The 17,650-nt window shown below is 34.6% G+C and overlaps 1 protein-coding gene across 19 annotated transcripts in view; it reads right to left on the reverse strand.

Annotated features, from left to right (window-relative positions):
• Nucleotides 1-17,650, reverse strand: part of EIF4G3 (eukaryotic translation initiation factor 4 gamma 3) — a 355,154-nt gene that overhangs the window by 125,760 nt on the left and 211,744 nt on the right. For 13 of the 19 annotated variants that reach the window (XM_059376540.1, XM_059376533.1, XM_059376527.1 and 10 more), the window contains 3 exons: nt 16,658-16,755; nt 14,599-14,721; nt 3,614-3,722 (listed from right to left, as the gene is read on the reverse strand). In XM_059376540.1, the coding sequence (XP_059232523.1) occupies nt 3,614-3,722; nt 14,599-14,721; nt 16,658-16,755 (330 nt within the window). The remainder of the gene's footprint in view (nt 1-3,613; nt 3,723-14,598; nt 14,722-16,657; nt 16,756-17,650) is intronic. The other 6 variants (XM_059376541.1, XM_059376534.1, XM_059376530.1 and 3 more) reach the window with 1 other exon arrangement.

Here is a 17,650-nt window from a genome sequence, read left to right on the forward strand (position 1 = left end):
AAACCCCCTCCCCCCAGCAACCCTCAGTTTGCTTTGTGAGATTAAGAGTCACTTATGGTTTGTCTCCCTCCCAATCCCATCTTGTCGAAAAGAGACTCTTAATCTTACAAAACAGATTGAGGGTTGCTGGGGGTGGGGGGGTGTGAAGAGGGTGGCTGGGTTATGGACATTGGGGAGGGTATGTGTTATGGTGAGTGCTTTGAAGTGTGTAAGCCTGATGATTCACAGACCTATACCCCTGGGGCAAATAATACATTATATGTTAATAAAAATAATTAATAAAAAAAAGTATTGCAAAGTCATGGTAGTTTGAAATCTAATATACTGCATTACAAATATTTCTACCATTTGGCCATCTTCAAGAAATTGTAGGAATTTCATCTTTAAGAATTTTTAAAATTCTTAAATCACGCAAGAAGGAGCAAAGATAGAAGTCTGGAAGATTTAAGGCTATTTATATTAACAGTGTATAAGCAACAAAATGAGAGAGAAATAGACTAAACGTTGAACATAAAAGATTTATTAAAGAAACAACAGTGTGGTCCATATAATGGTATAATATGAAATCATTTAAAATAGGTTCTTATAAGAGTAGTGATATGGAAAGTTGTTTAAGATAAAAGATGTATTTTTTTAAAAAGCAGGGCACAAAACTGTATGAGAACATAAACCTAATTTGATAACTTAAAAAAATGTATGCTACTAACATATGCACATGGGAAAGTCTGAAATTAAGCTTACTAACAAGGGCTCTAGAAAATGAGACGAGATATTTTCTCTTTCTACTTATCCATAGTTTATACAATGAATGCCATATTTATAAGGAACAAACTGTTCCCTTTATTCTCAGACGGCAGTGGAACCAAATGCCTAGATGGGTACCTTTTGGTTGCCAGGAGTCTCATGTAACTGAGAAGGTGATACCATCATTTAATGGGCAGAGATCAGGAACAGTAAGCATCCTGCAACTTGAGGGACAGTCTCACTTGACAGAATAGTCATGTCCTAAATTCCAGGGGAGCTCCAATCGAACAACATTGCTATAAATTGTTGAATTACAACACAGTATCATTCATTGAGTGTCTACTCTACACTAAGTGCTTTCAGAAAGCACTAAGGCTATGACTAAGTCTTTCACTGTCCATACCATGTCCTCCACACACTGGGCTTAATGTACCTACACAAACAATGGCAAACAACAATCAAGCTGTGTCTAGACACCATCAACGCCAACTGATAATTTTAATTCATTCAACATTCAATGGTTTTCTCTCTATAAACCAAGGTGAAGGTGTTCCCTGTGTCTCTCTCTTTATAAAGTAGCAAGCAATTGGAAATGTCCTATTTCTCTGGCAATTTGGTGTTCATGTAACCATTTCAGCTGTTCATATCACAAACTCTGAGAAAGCCAGAAGTTTAATAATGGTAGCTAATGTTTATTAAGCACTTCTTATGTAGTAGGAACTGGGCCAAACACCAAACATGCAGAGTGTCCTTTAATTTTTACAAAGACTGCTGGGGGTAGAAACTATTATGTTCATGCTTTACAGATGGGGAAACTGAGTGTTTTATAGATTGTCATAGGTCCAGGGTCATATAACTGGTCAGTGTTGGAACTTGAAAAGGATTCCAAATCCCATATTCTTCCAGTTCAAGGGGGGGAAAAAGGTGTATGGAAAAAGAAGTATTTCGATGAAGAAAGCTGGTAGGAGATTTTGAGACTAACATGTGATTCTGTTACCCAATGCAAACCCACAGTAATGACATTTCCACTGAGAGAAAAACCAATCTGACTGTAAGTGCAGAGGCTATTGTTTCTGAAGGTAATCTAGCAATCTTTGAGAACAGTATATTTTCGTATCTTTAATTTTAAAAGGAATAAAGGGTTAAGAAGAAAAATTTTTAATTTCTCAACTGTAAAGAAATTTTTCTGAAAATTGCTAAGCCTTTTCTAATGTTACTTGAATTACATATATTTGGTTTAAAAATTACACGGAAAACTATTCTATCCATTGGCAAACTGTGGTTACAATTAGAATTAACTGAATTTTCTAAAAAATAATTGGTACTAAGAAGGAAAGGGCAGTGGTCCCCCAGAGTAATTTATAACCACTACAAAATATACTTAAAATTCAAATTTTCCTTTCCATCAAGGTAACCTAAAACATTTTCCATGCAACCATATCTATATTGAACATTAATCTGGAATGTTTATTATTCAAATTTTGACTAAACTTAAAAAAACAAGAAAAGACCGAGAGTCTTTAATGTCTGAACCCTGCTGAAAGAAGTATCTGACAGAGCAAGTTTTAGAAGCATGCCAAGTTAGGGTTTGTTACCTACTTTTTTGTTTGGAACAATCTTATAAAACAAAATATACAATGTATCTCTGTTCAAGTTTATTAGGTTTCTCAATACTAAAGGGCCCTAGAAAACACTGAAATCAAACATAAGTTTCTAAGTGTGAAAACTTATAAAAAAATATTAAATAACATGCTTAGGCTATGTGCCAACTCCCAAGTACTTTTTAAAGAATAATTTTTAGAAAATACATTAACATCCACCTATGAAGAGGTTTGGAGGAATGAATAAATCAAAAAATTAGAAATCACATATACTTTCTATTCATTCTTACAACGAAGTCAGAAACATTATAGAAGCATGTTCCAAGTCACATGTTTTCCCCCTTGTTTTTCCAATTTTCCCCAATTTTGGTTAAGGTCAACCTACATCTAACTATATAAAAAAGACTGATATCCCATTTTCTGACATGAACTTTCCCTTACAGTTTTCTATTATAATCCAAAAGGCAATTTGTGTATTTATTTTGTGTATTTATTTCAACAATGATTTTACACTTCATGTTCAAGGTAAATAGAATAGAGACCTCAGTATGATTAAGATACACCGCATAATGACTCATCAAGACCAAACACTAGTGCATGATGAAGCTAGAATAAACTCAGTACTTTTGAACTGAAGCTACAGAAGCCAAATTTGTAAGTAGACATATTTCACGTTTTTAAAAATAGCAAGAAACTTAAGCACCCATGTTGTATCACCACTTCCTCATATCAGGGAGATCATATGATAGTTGTCTTTCTCTGCTTGACTTATTTCGCTAAGCATGATACGCTCTAATTCCATCCATGTTGTCGCAAACCTGGCTATTCACATACGTGTACCCACGGGGATAAAAATATATTATATGTTTATAAGAAATAAAAAATTTAAAAAAAAGCAAGATACACAGGAACATATTAAATGTAAAAATGAAACTAGGTTATTATTGTAAAGCAACATATACTTTATTTCCCCAACCTTGTTGCCCTTTCCCACTAAAAAACAAAACAAAACCTGTTCCAGGCAACTAAGTTTTTAACCTATAAATATATATCAAAGTGAGGCATTACTAAAGTATAGGAAAACATTTTTACTAATCAACCCTATTTTACTTTCCTAGAGGTAGAATGCTTTGATTTTCTATTTCAAAGCTTTGTTTACAAGTGGGTATCTAAATAACCTTCAGATATTTCACTCTTGCTCTTAAATGCTGAGGGCAATATAATCAATTTAAAAAAAAAAAAAGGGAAGAAAAGAGTTATACACAAACCTTGCTTCTGGTCGCTAGCTGCAGTGACAGGGGTGCTGGCAGCAAGATGAGCGCTCTCCACAGTCCCATAAACCACAGGGCTGTGCTCAGGGACCTGGCTGGACAGCTGCTGGGATTTGAAGTACAAAAAAGGGTGATAATGAGCGTGCGAACGTAAAAACTAGCAACATGGAACCCAAGCAAGTGGGAAACACAGAGTAGGGCGGGAGATCACAAAATTAAAGGAAAAAAAAAAAAAAAAAGGAAAGCAAGGAAAAAATATATAGGCCAATTTAATAATTCAAAAAGTACGAAAGACGGCAAGAAAAGGAAAGAGGCAGCAGAAAAGGAGAAGGAAAAGAAATGATTACTATTAACCACAGCAAGCGAAGACAACACAAAAATCATTAGTATAAATGCATTCTCCAGAATTCCTTCTAAGGACAGACTTTCTACCTAATAGCAGACATCAGATCTGATATGGAATTTAATCTCTTCCAAGTCAAAGACCTTTTAAAGGGATCTGGTGAACTTCACCTACAAACTACCTAGCAAAGTAGTTCATATGACAAAAGCTGGAAAAACAAAACACGATGAGTTTTAAAACCAGTCACTGAAAAAAAAAAAAAAAAACAGTCACTGATTCAAGAAAACTATATTGAAGAGCGATCCTCATCATTTGTCCATATAATCACAAATGTGAAATGCAACTTGTAAAGTATCGAAAGGCATTTTTCCCTTAAAATGTCTTTAGATATTTTTTTTAGATTCTTTTTTTTTCTTTTTTTTAAATTTTTTATTTTTTATAAACATATATTTTTATTAAAAAAATGTCTTTAGATTCTGGGACAAGGATGACTTTTCAGAGTCAGAAATCTGAGTAAAATATCTGTTTTTCAGAGCTAAGAGGAAACTCTTCATTTTCACTCAGCCACTTTATTGGAATCAAAAATGGCCATGAAATCCTAGCACAGTAGGTTGAAAAAATTGCAGCCATTGTTCGACTTGGGAGGGAAAAAGAATTACAAAGGAACGGACAAGAACACTCATTCTACATCACATTCCATGCAGGTATTTGTTCTGGATTTGAGGGTTACACAAAAGCCAAAAAAAAAAAAAAAAAAACAGAGCTGTGTCTCTCCTCAGAGATCTAAGGTCATTTTTTCATTAGCTAAAATCTATATTGAATTCTTTCAGTGCTATCAGAGCAGTCCCTGGACAATTCTGATAGGTGTGTGTGTGTGTGTGTGTGTTTTAGACACAAGGGGAAATTAAAGTGTGAATGAATTTGGGGTGAGTAGGGACACTTAAAAAAGTGAGTCTTAATAAAAAATATTTCCAAATCAGTAAGTCACATTGAGAATAGGAATATAAAATAAACCAGTTTAGATGCATACCTTTTATCATATGTCATTTTAGTAACTACTATCCAGAATGTACAGCATGTAATTTACATTTGATTGTATCTGGACTGTTGAGAATAATAGACAGGAAGAGGGAAAATTCACCTATTCATCAGATGATAAGAGTGCTGATATTCCAAATTATTTCTAAATAAAGACTACTAAAATTATATTCCTATATATAAAAATTGAAGAGTTACTGTTTTTACTTTGAATCTTAGTTAAATAAATGAAGAGCACTGCCTTGATTGCTCTGAATACTTAGTTCCAGTGGGAAAAATGTTATTAAAATTCAAAAATTAGGACCTCTTCATAGCTATAAATGAAAATACGGACAGGCTAAAAATAGCTCTAGAACAAAGGAAAGGCCCTAAGTTACTTAGCATTTATTAAACAGGAAATAAAGATATATAAATGGTATTATTTACCTAAAAAGGGAAAAAATATTAACTACTCCAGTTGCCTGGCAAACTAACCCCCCAAATGGGTAACTGCTAAAACCAGGTCACCAAAATGACAGCTATACATAAAGTGAGATATGTAAGACAGTAAAAGGCTAATGATACCTATACATCTATGTTAAACAGAGAGTTTCTCAAGATTGCAGATTAAAATATCTGCAATCATATTCAAGAGACAACCGCACAGACATTTTTAAATTAACAAAATCCTAGGAAGATTTTGCATATAAACATTTACAAGAAAGGACTGCGATAACAAACTGCTTAAATCCCAGTTCCAAACCCAAACATCCAGAACATAGTTAAACAACCACAACCTGCTAGGAAAGGACCTTTCAGTTTCCTCAGCTGTAAAATGAAAAGGAACTAAATAAAGATCCTCCTAAAGATCCTAAAGTCCATTCAGGTTTAACAATCTCTAAGCCTCTGAAAGGATCAAGAAAATGAAAACATAATATTCACATCAATATAATTCAATACTCTCACCTTGTTTTAGATTAATTTTAATGTAGGATAATCTTAAATTTCAGTGTAAGCTCTAACTTCATCTCTTTTCACTTAATGAAATAACTACAAAAAGCCTGTAACAAAGAGTTCCTTATCATTCCACAGTACAATCAATCATGGATTATTTTATCTAATTGATAAATCAGAAAAATCAGGAAACAAACTTGGAATATTGTGACTGAAGACAGATGTTATACACATCTGAATCCATATATGGACATATAGCTTTTGGATAGCTGGAGAACTGAGGTAGTATTTACTACCTAAGATCTACTCTGCTCAGAATATATTTAAGGACTTTCAGGATCTCTCCCCTTTATTCATATTCACTATTGGTGGGAATGAAAATTTATAAAAATCATTCTGGAAGAGCAGTTAGTATAAAAATATCAAGTAATTCAATAAAGATACTCAGAAAGTCAGAGTTAAAAGGTTAGGGTTGATGTGACAAGGACAATCTTACAATTCATAATTTAGGTCAATGCTAAATTCCATTACCTCCACATGTTTCAAAATTAAGGCTCTAACTGGCAGAAGAAAAAAACTTCTCTCATTTTTCAACTACACTTATAAGGAAACTTAAAATATGTTAAGATATTAGATATCTGATAGTATCAAAGAAATTAATTTCCATTAAAAATTCTTTTAAAAATCTACTCTGTTGAAAAAAAATTCACTCTGTTAAAGATTTACATATTAAATCTGAAGTACTGGCCTCAAGAGAAAATGGTAGATTAGGGCAAAATACTGGAGAAATTGTTTTTTATTTTTAATAGTGTTTACAAAAAAAAAAAATAGTGTTTACCAATAGGTAAAATAGGCAACAAAATCTGGAATTTGTCCTTAAATAATTTTTGTACAATTAAAAATTCCCATCTCTTTATATAGCCCACATTATTTCTATCCAGAAAGGGGCTATTTCCCTTTACTACCTATTTTAATCTTGTATATGGTTATGAATTACACAGAGGTAGTTATAGACGGAGTATCAGCAAACTATGGCCCAGGGACCACATACCTGTTTCTGTATCATCCATAAAATGTATTTTACATTTTAAATAATTACCAAAAAAAAAAAATCAAAAGAATAAAAGTTCTTGACACTTAAAAATTATATGGAACTTAAATTTAAGTATCCACAAGTAACATTTTGCTGGAACAGCCATGGCCACTCGTTCATGTATTTTTTATAGCCACTTCTATTCTACAATGGCAGATCTGAGTATTGGTGAAACAGACTATGCCTGAAAAGTTGAAAATATTTACTATCTGCTCTTCTGTACAAAATGTTCACTGACTCCTATTATAATTCACCAAGAGAAACCAGAGACTCTAAGTAGTAGTGCAAATATCACAGGATGCTCATATAATTCATTACCATCACAAGAGACTATATTTGAATGTTTCGTATTCCATGACTTTAAAATAATCATTCTAATACCTCATGGGTTTTTGAACATCTACAAATCCTGGGAATAAACAAGTATAGCTCTCCTCCACCCTGCCCTGAGAAACATTATGAAGATTAAGAAGTAAAATAATAATAAATGATACCAGAAAAAAGGACCAAAACCTGCTTCTTTCTTAAGTGGGAGGAAGTCGTCTTTGTTTGTTTCCTTCTGGTGTCTATCATGTACAAAACACTGCTGATTAAAATAAGACAAAAATCTTTGCTTCACAGCACTTTAATCAACAGAAACAGATAAAAGAATAAAGCATAGAAACACACAATTATGGAATATTCACCCATAGGAAAGAATGAAATCTTGCCATTTGTGATAACATGGATGGACCTAGAAGGGGTTATGCTAAGGAAAATAAATCAGACCTTCAACGGATAAATCCCATATGAGCTCACTTATATTTGGAAACTAAAACAAAACAAAACCAAGTGAAAAGGCAGAACAAAGCTTGTGAATCAAGGGCAGGGAGGCCAGTAGCAATCACTGTCATGGAGGAGAAAGCAAAGGACAGGAGAAGGGATTAGAGAAGTAGCCAGAATTAAGATAATGTATGACCTCATAAAGACCTCCAAAATTCGAGAAGTATGGACTTCTATATAGTTTAGTCACCAGTAGAGAGACACTGAATAGTTTTTAGTAGGGAAGGGATGTGATCAGATTTATGTTTTATAATGACTCACTATGGCTACTATATAAAGAACAGACAAAGAATATGTCAAAAACTCATTAAAATTCAAGAGCCAAAAAACAATCCAATTTTAAAAATGGGTAGAAGATCTGAACATTTTCCAAAGAGGACACAAAGATAGCCAACAGGTATATGAAAAGGTGTTCAACATAACTAATCATCAGAGGAATGCAAATCAAAACCACAAAGGGATATCATCTTATACATGTCAAAATGGCTATTATCAAAAAGACAAGGAATAACTAACAAGTGTTGGTGAGGATATAGAAAAAAGGGAACCCTTGTGCATTGTTGGTGGGAATGTAAATTGGTATGGGCGCCATGGGGAAAAGTTTTAAGATTCCTTTAAAAAAAAAAAAAGGTTAAAAATAGAACTACTATATGATCCAGCAATTCCATTTTTGGGTAATGAAAACAAAAACACAAACTCAAAGAAAACAAAAACACAAACTCAAAAAGATATATGTACCCCATGCTCACTGCATTATTTAAAATAGCCAAGACATAGAAACAACCTAAGTGTCCATCAATTACTAAATGAATGAAGAAAATGTGGTACATATTCACACACTGGTCATTTTAGTTTCAAAGATACATTTTTAATAACAGATAAAAGATGAAACCTGATGGTTTCTTGTGATCTCTTGTAACACTTCTTCTGACCCCTGGAACTAAAGATATCATAGTTACTGGAAGACTGTAAGCTGCAACACCACTGTTCAATGTCTGACTGGGAGTAGGTGGCAAGGGACAAGAATTGTGCTACATGTGTAAAAACTGAAGTTATACTTTCTTTATAATTAGGATTCAGATTCAGAGTATCTAAGGTAAAATCACACCACTATAACAGCAAAAGCTTTCACAAAATTTGAAAAACTATGAGAAAACATCGTTCAAAGTAAAGATGAAGAATCACTGAACATAAAATAAAATTTAATATTATTAATGTTCTGTAAGTGGATCTTTATTGGGATGCCAAAACAATTTAAAACACATCTGCTCCATGAGTTTCTATAAAGATAAGGTATCTCTCAAAAACAGCATTCCGACAAATTTTGTTTTCTGGCATTAGGAGATTCCCATAGGCATTCAAGCTTGATAATCTTGGTTTTATTAAAAATTCAGGACATTTTTACAAAACCCTGATTGGATACAGACCTGATGAAATCAACCCCGATTGTCCATTTACAAATTCATTTTCAACAACAGAACAGATGAACCCTAACCATTAAGGGTCTTTGCTCATTGTGACATCTCGTTTAAAACTTTTAAGAGAATCAGCCTCTCAAAGTACTATTTCTTTCTTTTTTAAAATTTTTTGTCCAACATGGGGCTCAAACTGACAACCCCCAAGGATCACGTGCCCTACAGAATGAGCCAGCCAGGCACCCCAAAAAGCACTATTTTTAAACAAAAGAGATTACTAATGAGAAATTATTTTATTAAAGATGAAAAATGATGGGGCACCTGGGTGGCTCAGTGGGTTAAAGCCTCTGCCTTTGGCTCAGGTCATTATCCCAGGGTCCTAGGATCAAGCCCCCCGTTGGGCTCTCTGCTCGGCGGAAGGCCTGCTTCCTCCTCTCTCTCTCTGCCTGCCTCTCTGCCTACTTATGATCTCTGTCAAATAAATAAATAAAATCTTTTAAAAAAAGATGAAAAATGATATGATTTAATTCCATGACCACTATCTTTACTGCAGACAACACTTAAAACAAAAACATACCTATGTGCTTCAAGACAGACAAGTATATTGACTCATTAGTGCTATGACTAATTCAAAAGGTGACATTTTAAAAAGTTAAGATGAAAGGTCCCTGGGTAGCTCAGTCAGTTAAGCATCTAACTCTTGATTTCAACTCAGGCCATGGTCTCAGGGTCCTGAGATTGAGCTTAGTGTGGGGCTCTGTGCTCAGCGCAGGGGTCTGCTTGGGCTTCTCTTTCCCTCTACCCCTTCTTGTGCATGCACATACTTTCACTCTCTCACTCATAAATACATCTTTTTTTTTTAATTTAATTTTTTATAAACATATATTTTTATCCCCATAAATACATCTTTAAAAACAAAAATTAAAAATTAAAAATAAACGTTAAAACTGGGTTTGTTTGCATTACATGGATATCTCCTTCAAATTCTTTATGTACAAACTTACCTACTTACTGTACAATTCCTTGTATCATTGTCTAAGCTTCAGAACCCAACTTAACTATTACTGCTAAAACTATAACAAATGGTCAGAATTTAAGGTTTCCAGTTATCAAGTTAATAAAAAGCTCTTCAAAAGACTAAATTATTTGCTGATTTTGGCAATTTTACTAAATGCCAAAGGGGAGGCTATATCTTTCCAAGATATTCTAGCGATCCATAAATTCCAACTTTTTCTCTGCTCCTATACCCTGTGGCATAGGACTCTCTCACATATTGTAATAGTACTTCACTGTAAGAGTAATTTTTAAAGAAGAGTAATTTTTAAAACAGAAAAAAGAACAAAGGTAGTAGGGAGAGGAAGAAAGATATATAAAGTAGTTCATTTAAAAAATTGAGTCATTTTTGATTCATCACCCCAGCCTTTGGAAGTAGACAATTCTGGAAGCCTTGCCTATATAGCATCATATATTTATTTTTATCCTAAGGGGTTCCATAAAAACTTCCAGGCATCTAGCACATTTCTTAATACAGAAATGTTCCTTGTGCCTTATTGTTATCAACAGAGACACAGCTGAGAGATTATGATGCTGAGGGAAAGTAACAAACACATCCCTCTTCTTTCCCACTTTAGTATTTAAAAGCTAAAAGGGAACTCAGAGTTTACTTACTACAATCCCTCATTTTACTGATGAAAAAGTAGGGCTTAAAAGGACTTAATGTTCTGCACTAAGGTCATATATCTAAGTGACAGAATGGAGACCTGCAGCAAGTGTTCTAGTACGCGATGAGGTCTACACATTTACCTCTCTCAGTGCACTGTGATCACCTGAATGGGTACAAGTACATACATGCATGTATTTTTATATATATTTGAGATATAAAATCTTCAGGTGTTATTCTGTAGTCATTTTAAAACTTAAGAAGAAGGACAATTTCAAATTCAATCTACTCTTTAGGGCAAAAACAGTAGCAGCAAACCCTCTTTATCCTTAACCTTCTCCTCACATACCTACTACAGTTTCCCTAAATTCACTCCCTCTTATCTTGAATGCTTGCCAAAATGAAACTCATCCCCCTCTTCAAACATTCTCATGTATATTCCATGTTATATTTTACTATAAATCCAGGTATCTAAGCTGGAAGAGTCAACATCTAACCATTCCCTCTTTTACACGTAGGGGAACCATGCATCCTGTTTATCTGAACAGTACTGGTTTATGCCTGTTGTCCCAGCAAAATGATTCACAGCATCCCCATGCACTGTAAAACCCCAATTCAGATGACAAATTATAAGGTCACTCTAGTGACCTTATAGTAATCAATTGCTACATATTTTCTATTTGTAGAAGAATAACTCCCTAATCTATCACGTGAAACGACAATCCTCTCCCTTCCTCCTGTTTCTCATCTCTACCTGCCACCTTCTTGCACATGCTGTCCCTCTGCCTGGAATATCCTTCCCTGTCTTTTCATTATGTGAATACCAATCTGGGAACTCAGATCAAATGTCATCTCTGCTGTGAAGCCTTCCCAGAATCTTCCAGTCATGTTCTGAGCCTCCTGCACTAATGACTGCAATATTAGTAACGGGAAGTGTGTATCGAATGTTCACTGTGCTTCGAGCTCATGCAAATTTTAGGTATTTACTGTTATTTAATGGTACAATAACTCTATATGGTAGGCTTCGTTTTCCTCATTTTTTTTTTTTAATGTGGAAAATTAAGGCTCTTGAAAATTAAGTTATTTGACTAACATTACAAAACTAAGTGGTGGAACTAGGACTCAAAACCAAGAATGTTTGGTTCTGAGCCAAAGCTTTTAAATCCCTCCCCTATATTATCACACCATTAACAGGTTTCTGTGATCCAACACCTTTGAACCCGAGTTGTAAGTTTGTCCCATTAGGTCACTTCTGTGCATTCATAAGTCTTTGTATACACTCCACAGGAAAGCCAATCATATATTAGTAAGTGTCCTCTGTCTCACTTAAGATGGGGATGACCTCAATGACAGGGAAAGGCTTTGCTATTCATGGCACTTGCATTGGTACTTAAGGCAGATACATGATAAAGCCAAAGCAATACAGTACTTACTATTCAAACATAAATTCTAATGCAGAGGGTTGTCTCATCTGTGGTTTTAAATTAACTAGAATGTGGTGCAGGAGTTATCTAGCATTAGACCACAGCTGCAAACTAACAATCTTTAGGGTAAACCTAATGGGTTTTCTTAGGCTGGCATAGTGCTATTTGTTAGTAGAATTAGCCGTCAACATTTAAAATGTGCAGATTTTTTACATAAATAAGGATCTCTAGCTTCCTTTGAAATACTGGGCCAACATTTTTACATAATCTAATAGTCAGGAAGTAGTAACTGCCTATTTTACCCAGGGATGTCTTCTCCCACTCTCTGTGCACCATTCTTTATATATTTCCAAAATTAAAGCCAACAGTCAGTTGCCATCATCATGTTTATGCGGTGGTTCTTTTTTTTTTTTTTTTTTTTTTAAGATTTTTATTTATTTATTTGACAGAGAGCCTGATGCGGGGCTCCATCCCAGGACCCTGAGATGATCATGACCTGAGCCAAAGGCAGAGGCTTAACCCCCTGAGCCACCCAGGCACCCCTATGCAGTTGTTCTTAAAAGGAAAACAGAATGCTTCTAGTGCCTAGATCTTTGCTAAAAAGCTATGTGTGCATTCCATGAATTTCATGCATTTGGAAAGGCTACACATTAATAAATGTGGTTTTTAGTGCAAATAACAAAGGAAACTCAGGCTTCAGGACAATATTACACATCAAAAAGTATTACCAACATTATAATTATTGACTGGTGGCCTTTATCAATTAAAAGCATATATTTAATGTGCTTTATGTTTACACAAACACATACACCTGTTTTCATTCAAGCCTGCGGTCCCTGATAAAAAAATAGAGAGCAAAAGGATCTCTGTAGCTAAGGGTAACCAAAAGAAGGTAGGATATCAAGCTGGTAATATTAAAGAAAAACAAACCATAGGGAATTAAAATACAAAAAGATATACTAAGACATATATGATAGAGAATTTGAACACAAATCAACAAAAGGTTGTCAAGTATATAGGCTGAAAGTAGTAATATTTTAACTAATGTGGGAAAACAGAGATCAAAATTTAACTGCCCTATGCAACACATTCCAGGTTTTTCTGTAATATGCTTTTACCTAACTGTGCACAAGCTTCAATGCATATAAATGCTACCTATATCATGTTCACTCACAGGGAGGAAATTAAATAAACTCACACATTTTCAAGGGGCTCTAAACTCAGCCATGTATTCGTGATCTCAATTTTTAAGAACATTTTTAACAAAATTTTTTAACCTGTGCTACTAATATCAAGTCGATAATCCATCATTCTAAAATATTTAATCATCCCTATCACTTGTTCATAAACTGGGTCCTGAGGAATACCTCAAAATCAAGCCACAAAGAGGGAAGCAAGCAGCCCCTACTCCTTAATAACTTTCATATTTTCTGTCTTATACGCTGAGCTCTCAGTTTAGGTATTTTAAAGCTTTGAAAATCACTCATCTCCTCCGAATGGTTTTTCAAAATTTAAAACGATCAAGTGATGAAATCAAAATCCTGGCAAATTCAGGGACTTTCAGCCTCTACTACAGTTTACTAAACTCCAGTTCTTCCTGGAATGTCTTGATTTCTAAAAGCAAAAAAGTGAACTATTAGAAGACCATGATAACTACATTCTGCAACAGGAATTAAAAGGTGCTTAGCTGACAGAATTTCCCAATACCCCCATGTAAATAATTAAAGATGACACCCTCCAAGCAAAAAGCTCATTTATATAGTCCTAAAAGGTAAGAGGGATACCTAAAATACATCCAACTGTGCTCTGAGTTACACAGGCACTTGCCCCAAACAATACTGTTAAGTAACAATGTTTAAATTTTCAACCTTAAAGTTTTCACGAACATAGTGTGCAGCATTTAATTCCTACGGCTTCATACTGAAACATGAAATACTCAATTACTGATGAGGTTTCCATAGGAATAGCAGCTTCTTTTGGTATCATGCAATAGTTCATTAGGAAGACTGGCAGCAGCTATGCTCTGAATGTGGAGACAATACATAGAAATATTACCAGTAAAAATCTGGAAGTTATAACAATTTGTAAAGACAAAGAACATGTCTGCTTAAATATCATTTAGATATTCAAGGCTATGAGACAACTGATGGACATAAGAAGTACAGAGAGTGGCTAGAGAAAAAAGAAGAGCCCAGCAGAGGTTAGCGAACAAATAAATACACAGTGTCATCCCTCACGGTTCACTCTGTCTTACCTGAGGAGGAGTAGGTGTGGAAGTGGGTCTCCCTATGGGAGGAGTAGGATTTCTGCTGCCACCTCCAGACATAATCTCCTCTGTTATGTCTTTCCCTCCCTGGTTTGGATCCCGAATTCTTATCTATAAGGTCAGAATAAGATGGTATATTGAGAGATGGGTATCTATGTGGTACATTTATAGGCATAAACTGGGAAATCTATCAAATGTTAAAGTTGATAATCACCACATCTGACTTTATTTCAATCACAGAACCATACGGGGTCATTCAAAGAAGTTTGGGACATTACATTTGACTTGAACTAATTAGAATAACATGCTAAAATTAGACCCAGTTGGTTGAATTTCTGGATCAAAATGGCAAAATATTAATGCTTGTCTTGTAAGCACTGGCAAGTTCACTGATTTTATTTACAATGCTTAACATAAGATTCATAAATAAAATCATTTAAAAATATACATTACTCTGTAGAAGAAAGCTTTAGGGGTTGTAAATGGTTCTCTAAAAAAATGAAAAATGCACAGATGCTGGTAATTAGAATAATTTATGTTGCAGATACCTTACATATGTATATAAGAATGTTCATTTCAATAGTGGCTTTCAAGCAAAGGCAAAGAAACATGCTCAAGGCTGATCAAGAATAAGTAATTAAAAAATATGGTACATCCTTACATTAAATACTAATCAGCCAATAGAAAGAATAAAGTACATCTACATGTATTGATATGGAATGACCATCTACATGTATTCGTAGGTAAAAAGCAATGCAGAACAATGTGTATGGTGTTCTTTCAATTTTTTAAAGGCTAGTTATGCTTATAGATTTCAGTGGAAATGGTGCTGCAAAGGAGACAGAGCACTTGGTTCTAGGCCTTCTATCTTATGACAGTGCTGAGACCTAAACTTCTGCTATCACTACCTCCAGAGTGAAACCAAGGTAGCCCTGGATTTCTAGAAATGTCAAAGCATTCGTTAATAAAACCACCTGATCTAGAAACTGTTTTGGGAGTTCTTCAGTAAGATTTCTAATATCAGCTATTTTTTCAGATACAGAAACCTGTCTCTTCTACAGTTTTAAATATTGCTTCTCTTTCATTTGTTCTACTTTCTTTTTCAGCTACATCTATTATGTTTTCCATTTTCATCATCTTCTTTATTAATGTTTCTGCATGCTGGGTATTCTTCACATCTAACATCTACCATGCTGTTTCAACATTTCTAAAGCATACTTTCTCAACTCCAGTATTCTCATACATGGGTATGTCCTGCTTATTATGATGTGTGCACAAGAAATTTGTTTCTGGTAATAAGAGAGCCAAATTTTGGAACCTTATTAATTTTTATTAAATGAGAGTACTTTCAAGAGTACTGAATGCTATGGTATCTCTCCCACATATCTCATCCTTGTGAATTCCATTTGATGTGTCCTAATGGGTAAGATATTGCAAGCCACTCTTCTATAGGCTCTACTACAATGTGAATTTTATATTACTGCACTCTAATATTCTTGGGCCTGACTTACTAGACAGAAGCAAAGTCCCTGTAACTTCCTAAAAACACAATACATTTTCTAAATTCTGCTATTTCTAAAAATAAATCTATTCCACAGGGAGGATTTTTCTTATTGTCCTTAACACCTTGGTCATTTCCACTTGTGCTGTTTTTCCCCTGTAAGTTCATATTTGAATGTAGAGCTGATTAGAACTGAAGTTAAAGGACAATAATCACTATGTGAAGATAGAGCTCAAATTTCTTCCACTTAGTAAGATCTTAGGGGACTAAACTCTCCCAGTTATAAAGAAGGCACGTTCTCATCTACCATAACTAGCTCAGTGCTAGTTGATTGAAGAATGATATTAAGCAAATGGTTCTTGTAACTTCTACTTATTATGTCCATACAAACTGTCTAGGTCTAGCAGTAAGGATATAAGCAAAGAACAAAAAATGGCAGTCATTTGTGAACTCAGATGAAAAATTATTACAGCTGTGGGTAAACTTATTTAACAAGGGAGTGGACATTTGATTGTAAAATAAGAAAAGTTAATAAGTATCTCTTACGGTTTTTTTCTCTCTCTTGGCTGGAGGGGGCTGCTGCTGCGTAGGCACTATGATTGGTGCTGACTGATACACTGGCTGACTTGGGTAAAAAGGCGTTCCTAAAGAATTAGAAAAAAAAAATGAAAAGCATTCAGTTATTTTGGCAACCATTATAAGACTACTAATGGCACTGTGTCTCTGGACAATCAGTTAAAACCATAAGTGACTCTTAATCTCACAAAACAAACTGAGGATTGCTGGGGGGAGAGGGTTAGGGAGAAGAGGGGTGGGGTTATGGACATTGGGGAGGGTATGTGCTATGGTGAGTGCTGTGAAGTGTGTAAACCTGGCAATTCACAGATCTGTACCCCTGGGGATAAAAATATATTATATGTTTATAAAAAATAAAAAATTAAAAATAAAGTAACAAAAGCATTCTTCTTAATCTTCTCTAACCATTAGCTCTCTTCTATTTACTGAAGTACTCAAGGAATGATTCCCAAAAACTCAAGAACACCTAACTCTTTGTCAGCATCCAATATGAAGACAACTAAATAAACAACTCCTGCAGACTGCCACCAGAGTCACCTTTCAAAGAAACAAATCATATTATAGCACTACTTTAAAAAAAAATCTATTTTGGGGGCCTGGCCATTCCCTCCAATGTGATTCTCAAGCAAGGATCTGTGTGAATACGTTTTGTGTGGGGGTTTGGTCACAGGAAGGAGAATATATACGATCATCTTATGGAGTGGGAGTAATCTGATTCTTCTCCCTACTTACAGAGAACCACTGTCATAGGGAACCACCCTTAAGGCTTAGAAAATATCACACTATTGAAGCAGAAAAAAGATGAAGAACAAACAGCTGAAAAATAAAGTCTAATACTAGGAGTCCAGGTTCCAGGGTTTTAACTACCTTATGTACCATTCTCTAGCTCCATACCTTTGCTCTAGCAAAAACCTATTACCTACTTCTATCCCTTGAGTACATGAATTTTTTCGACATTGTTCG

Source organism: Mustela nigripes, chromosome 14 (genome assembly GCF_022355385.1).
Source record: "Mustela nigripes isolate SB6536 chromosome 14, MUSNIG.SB6536, whole genome shotgun sequence".
Taxonomy (NCBI): Eukaryota; Metazoa; Chordata; class Mammalia; order Carnivora; family Mustelidae; genus Mustela; species Mustela nigripes.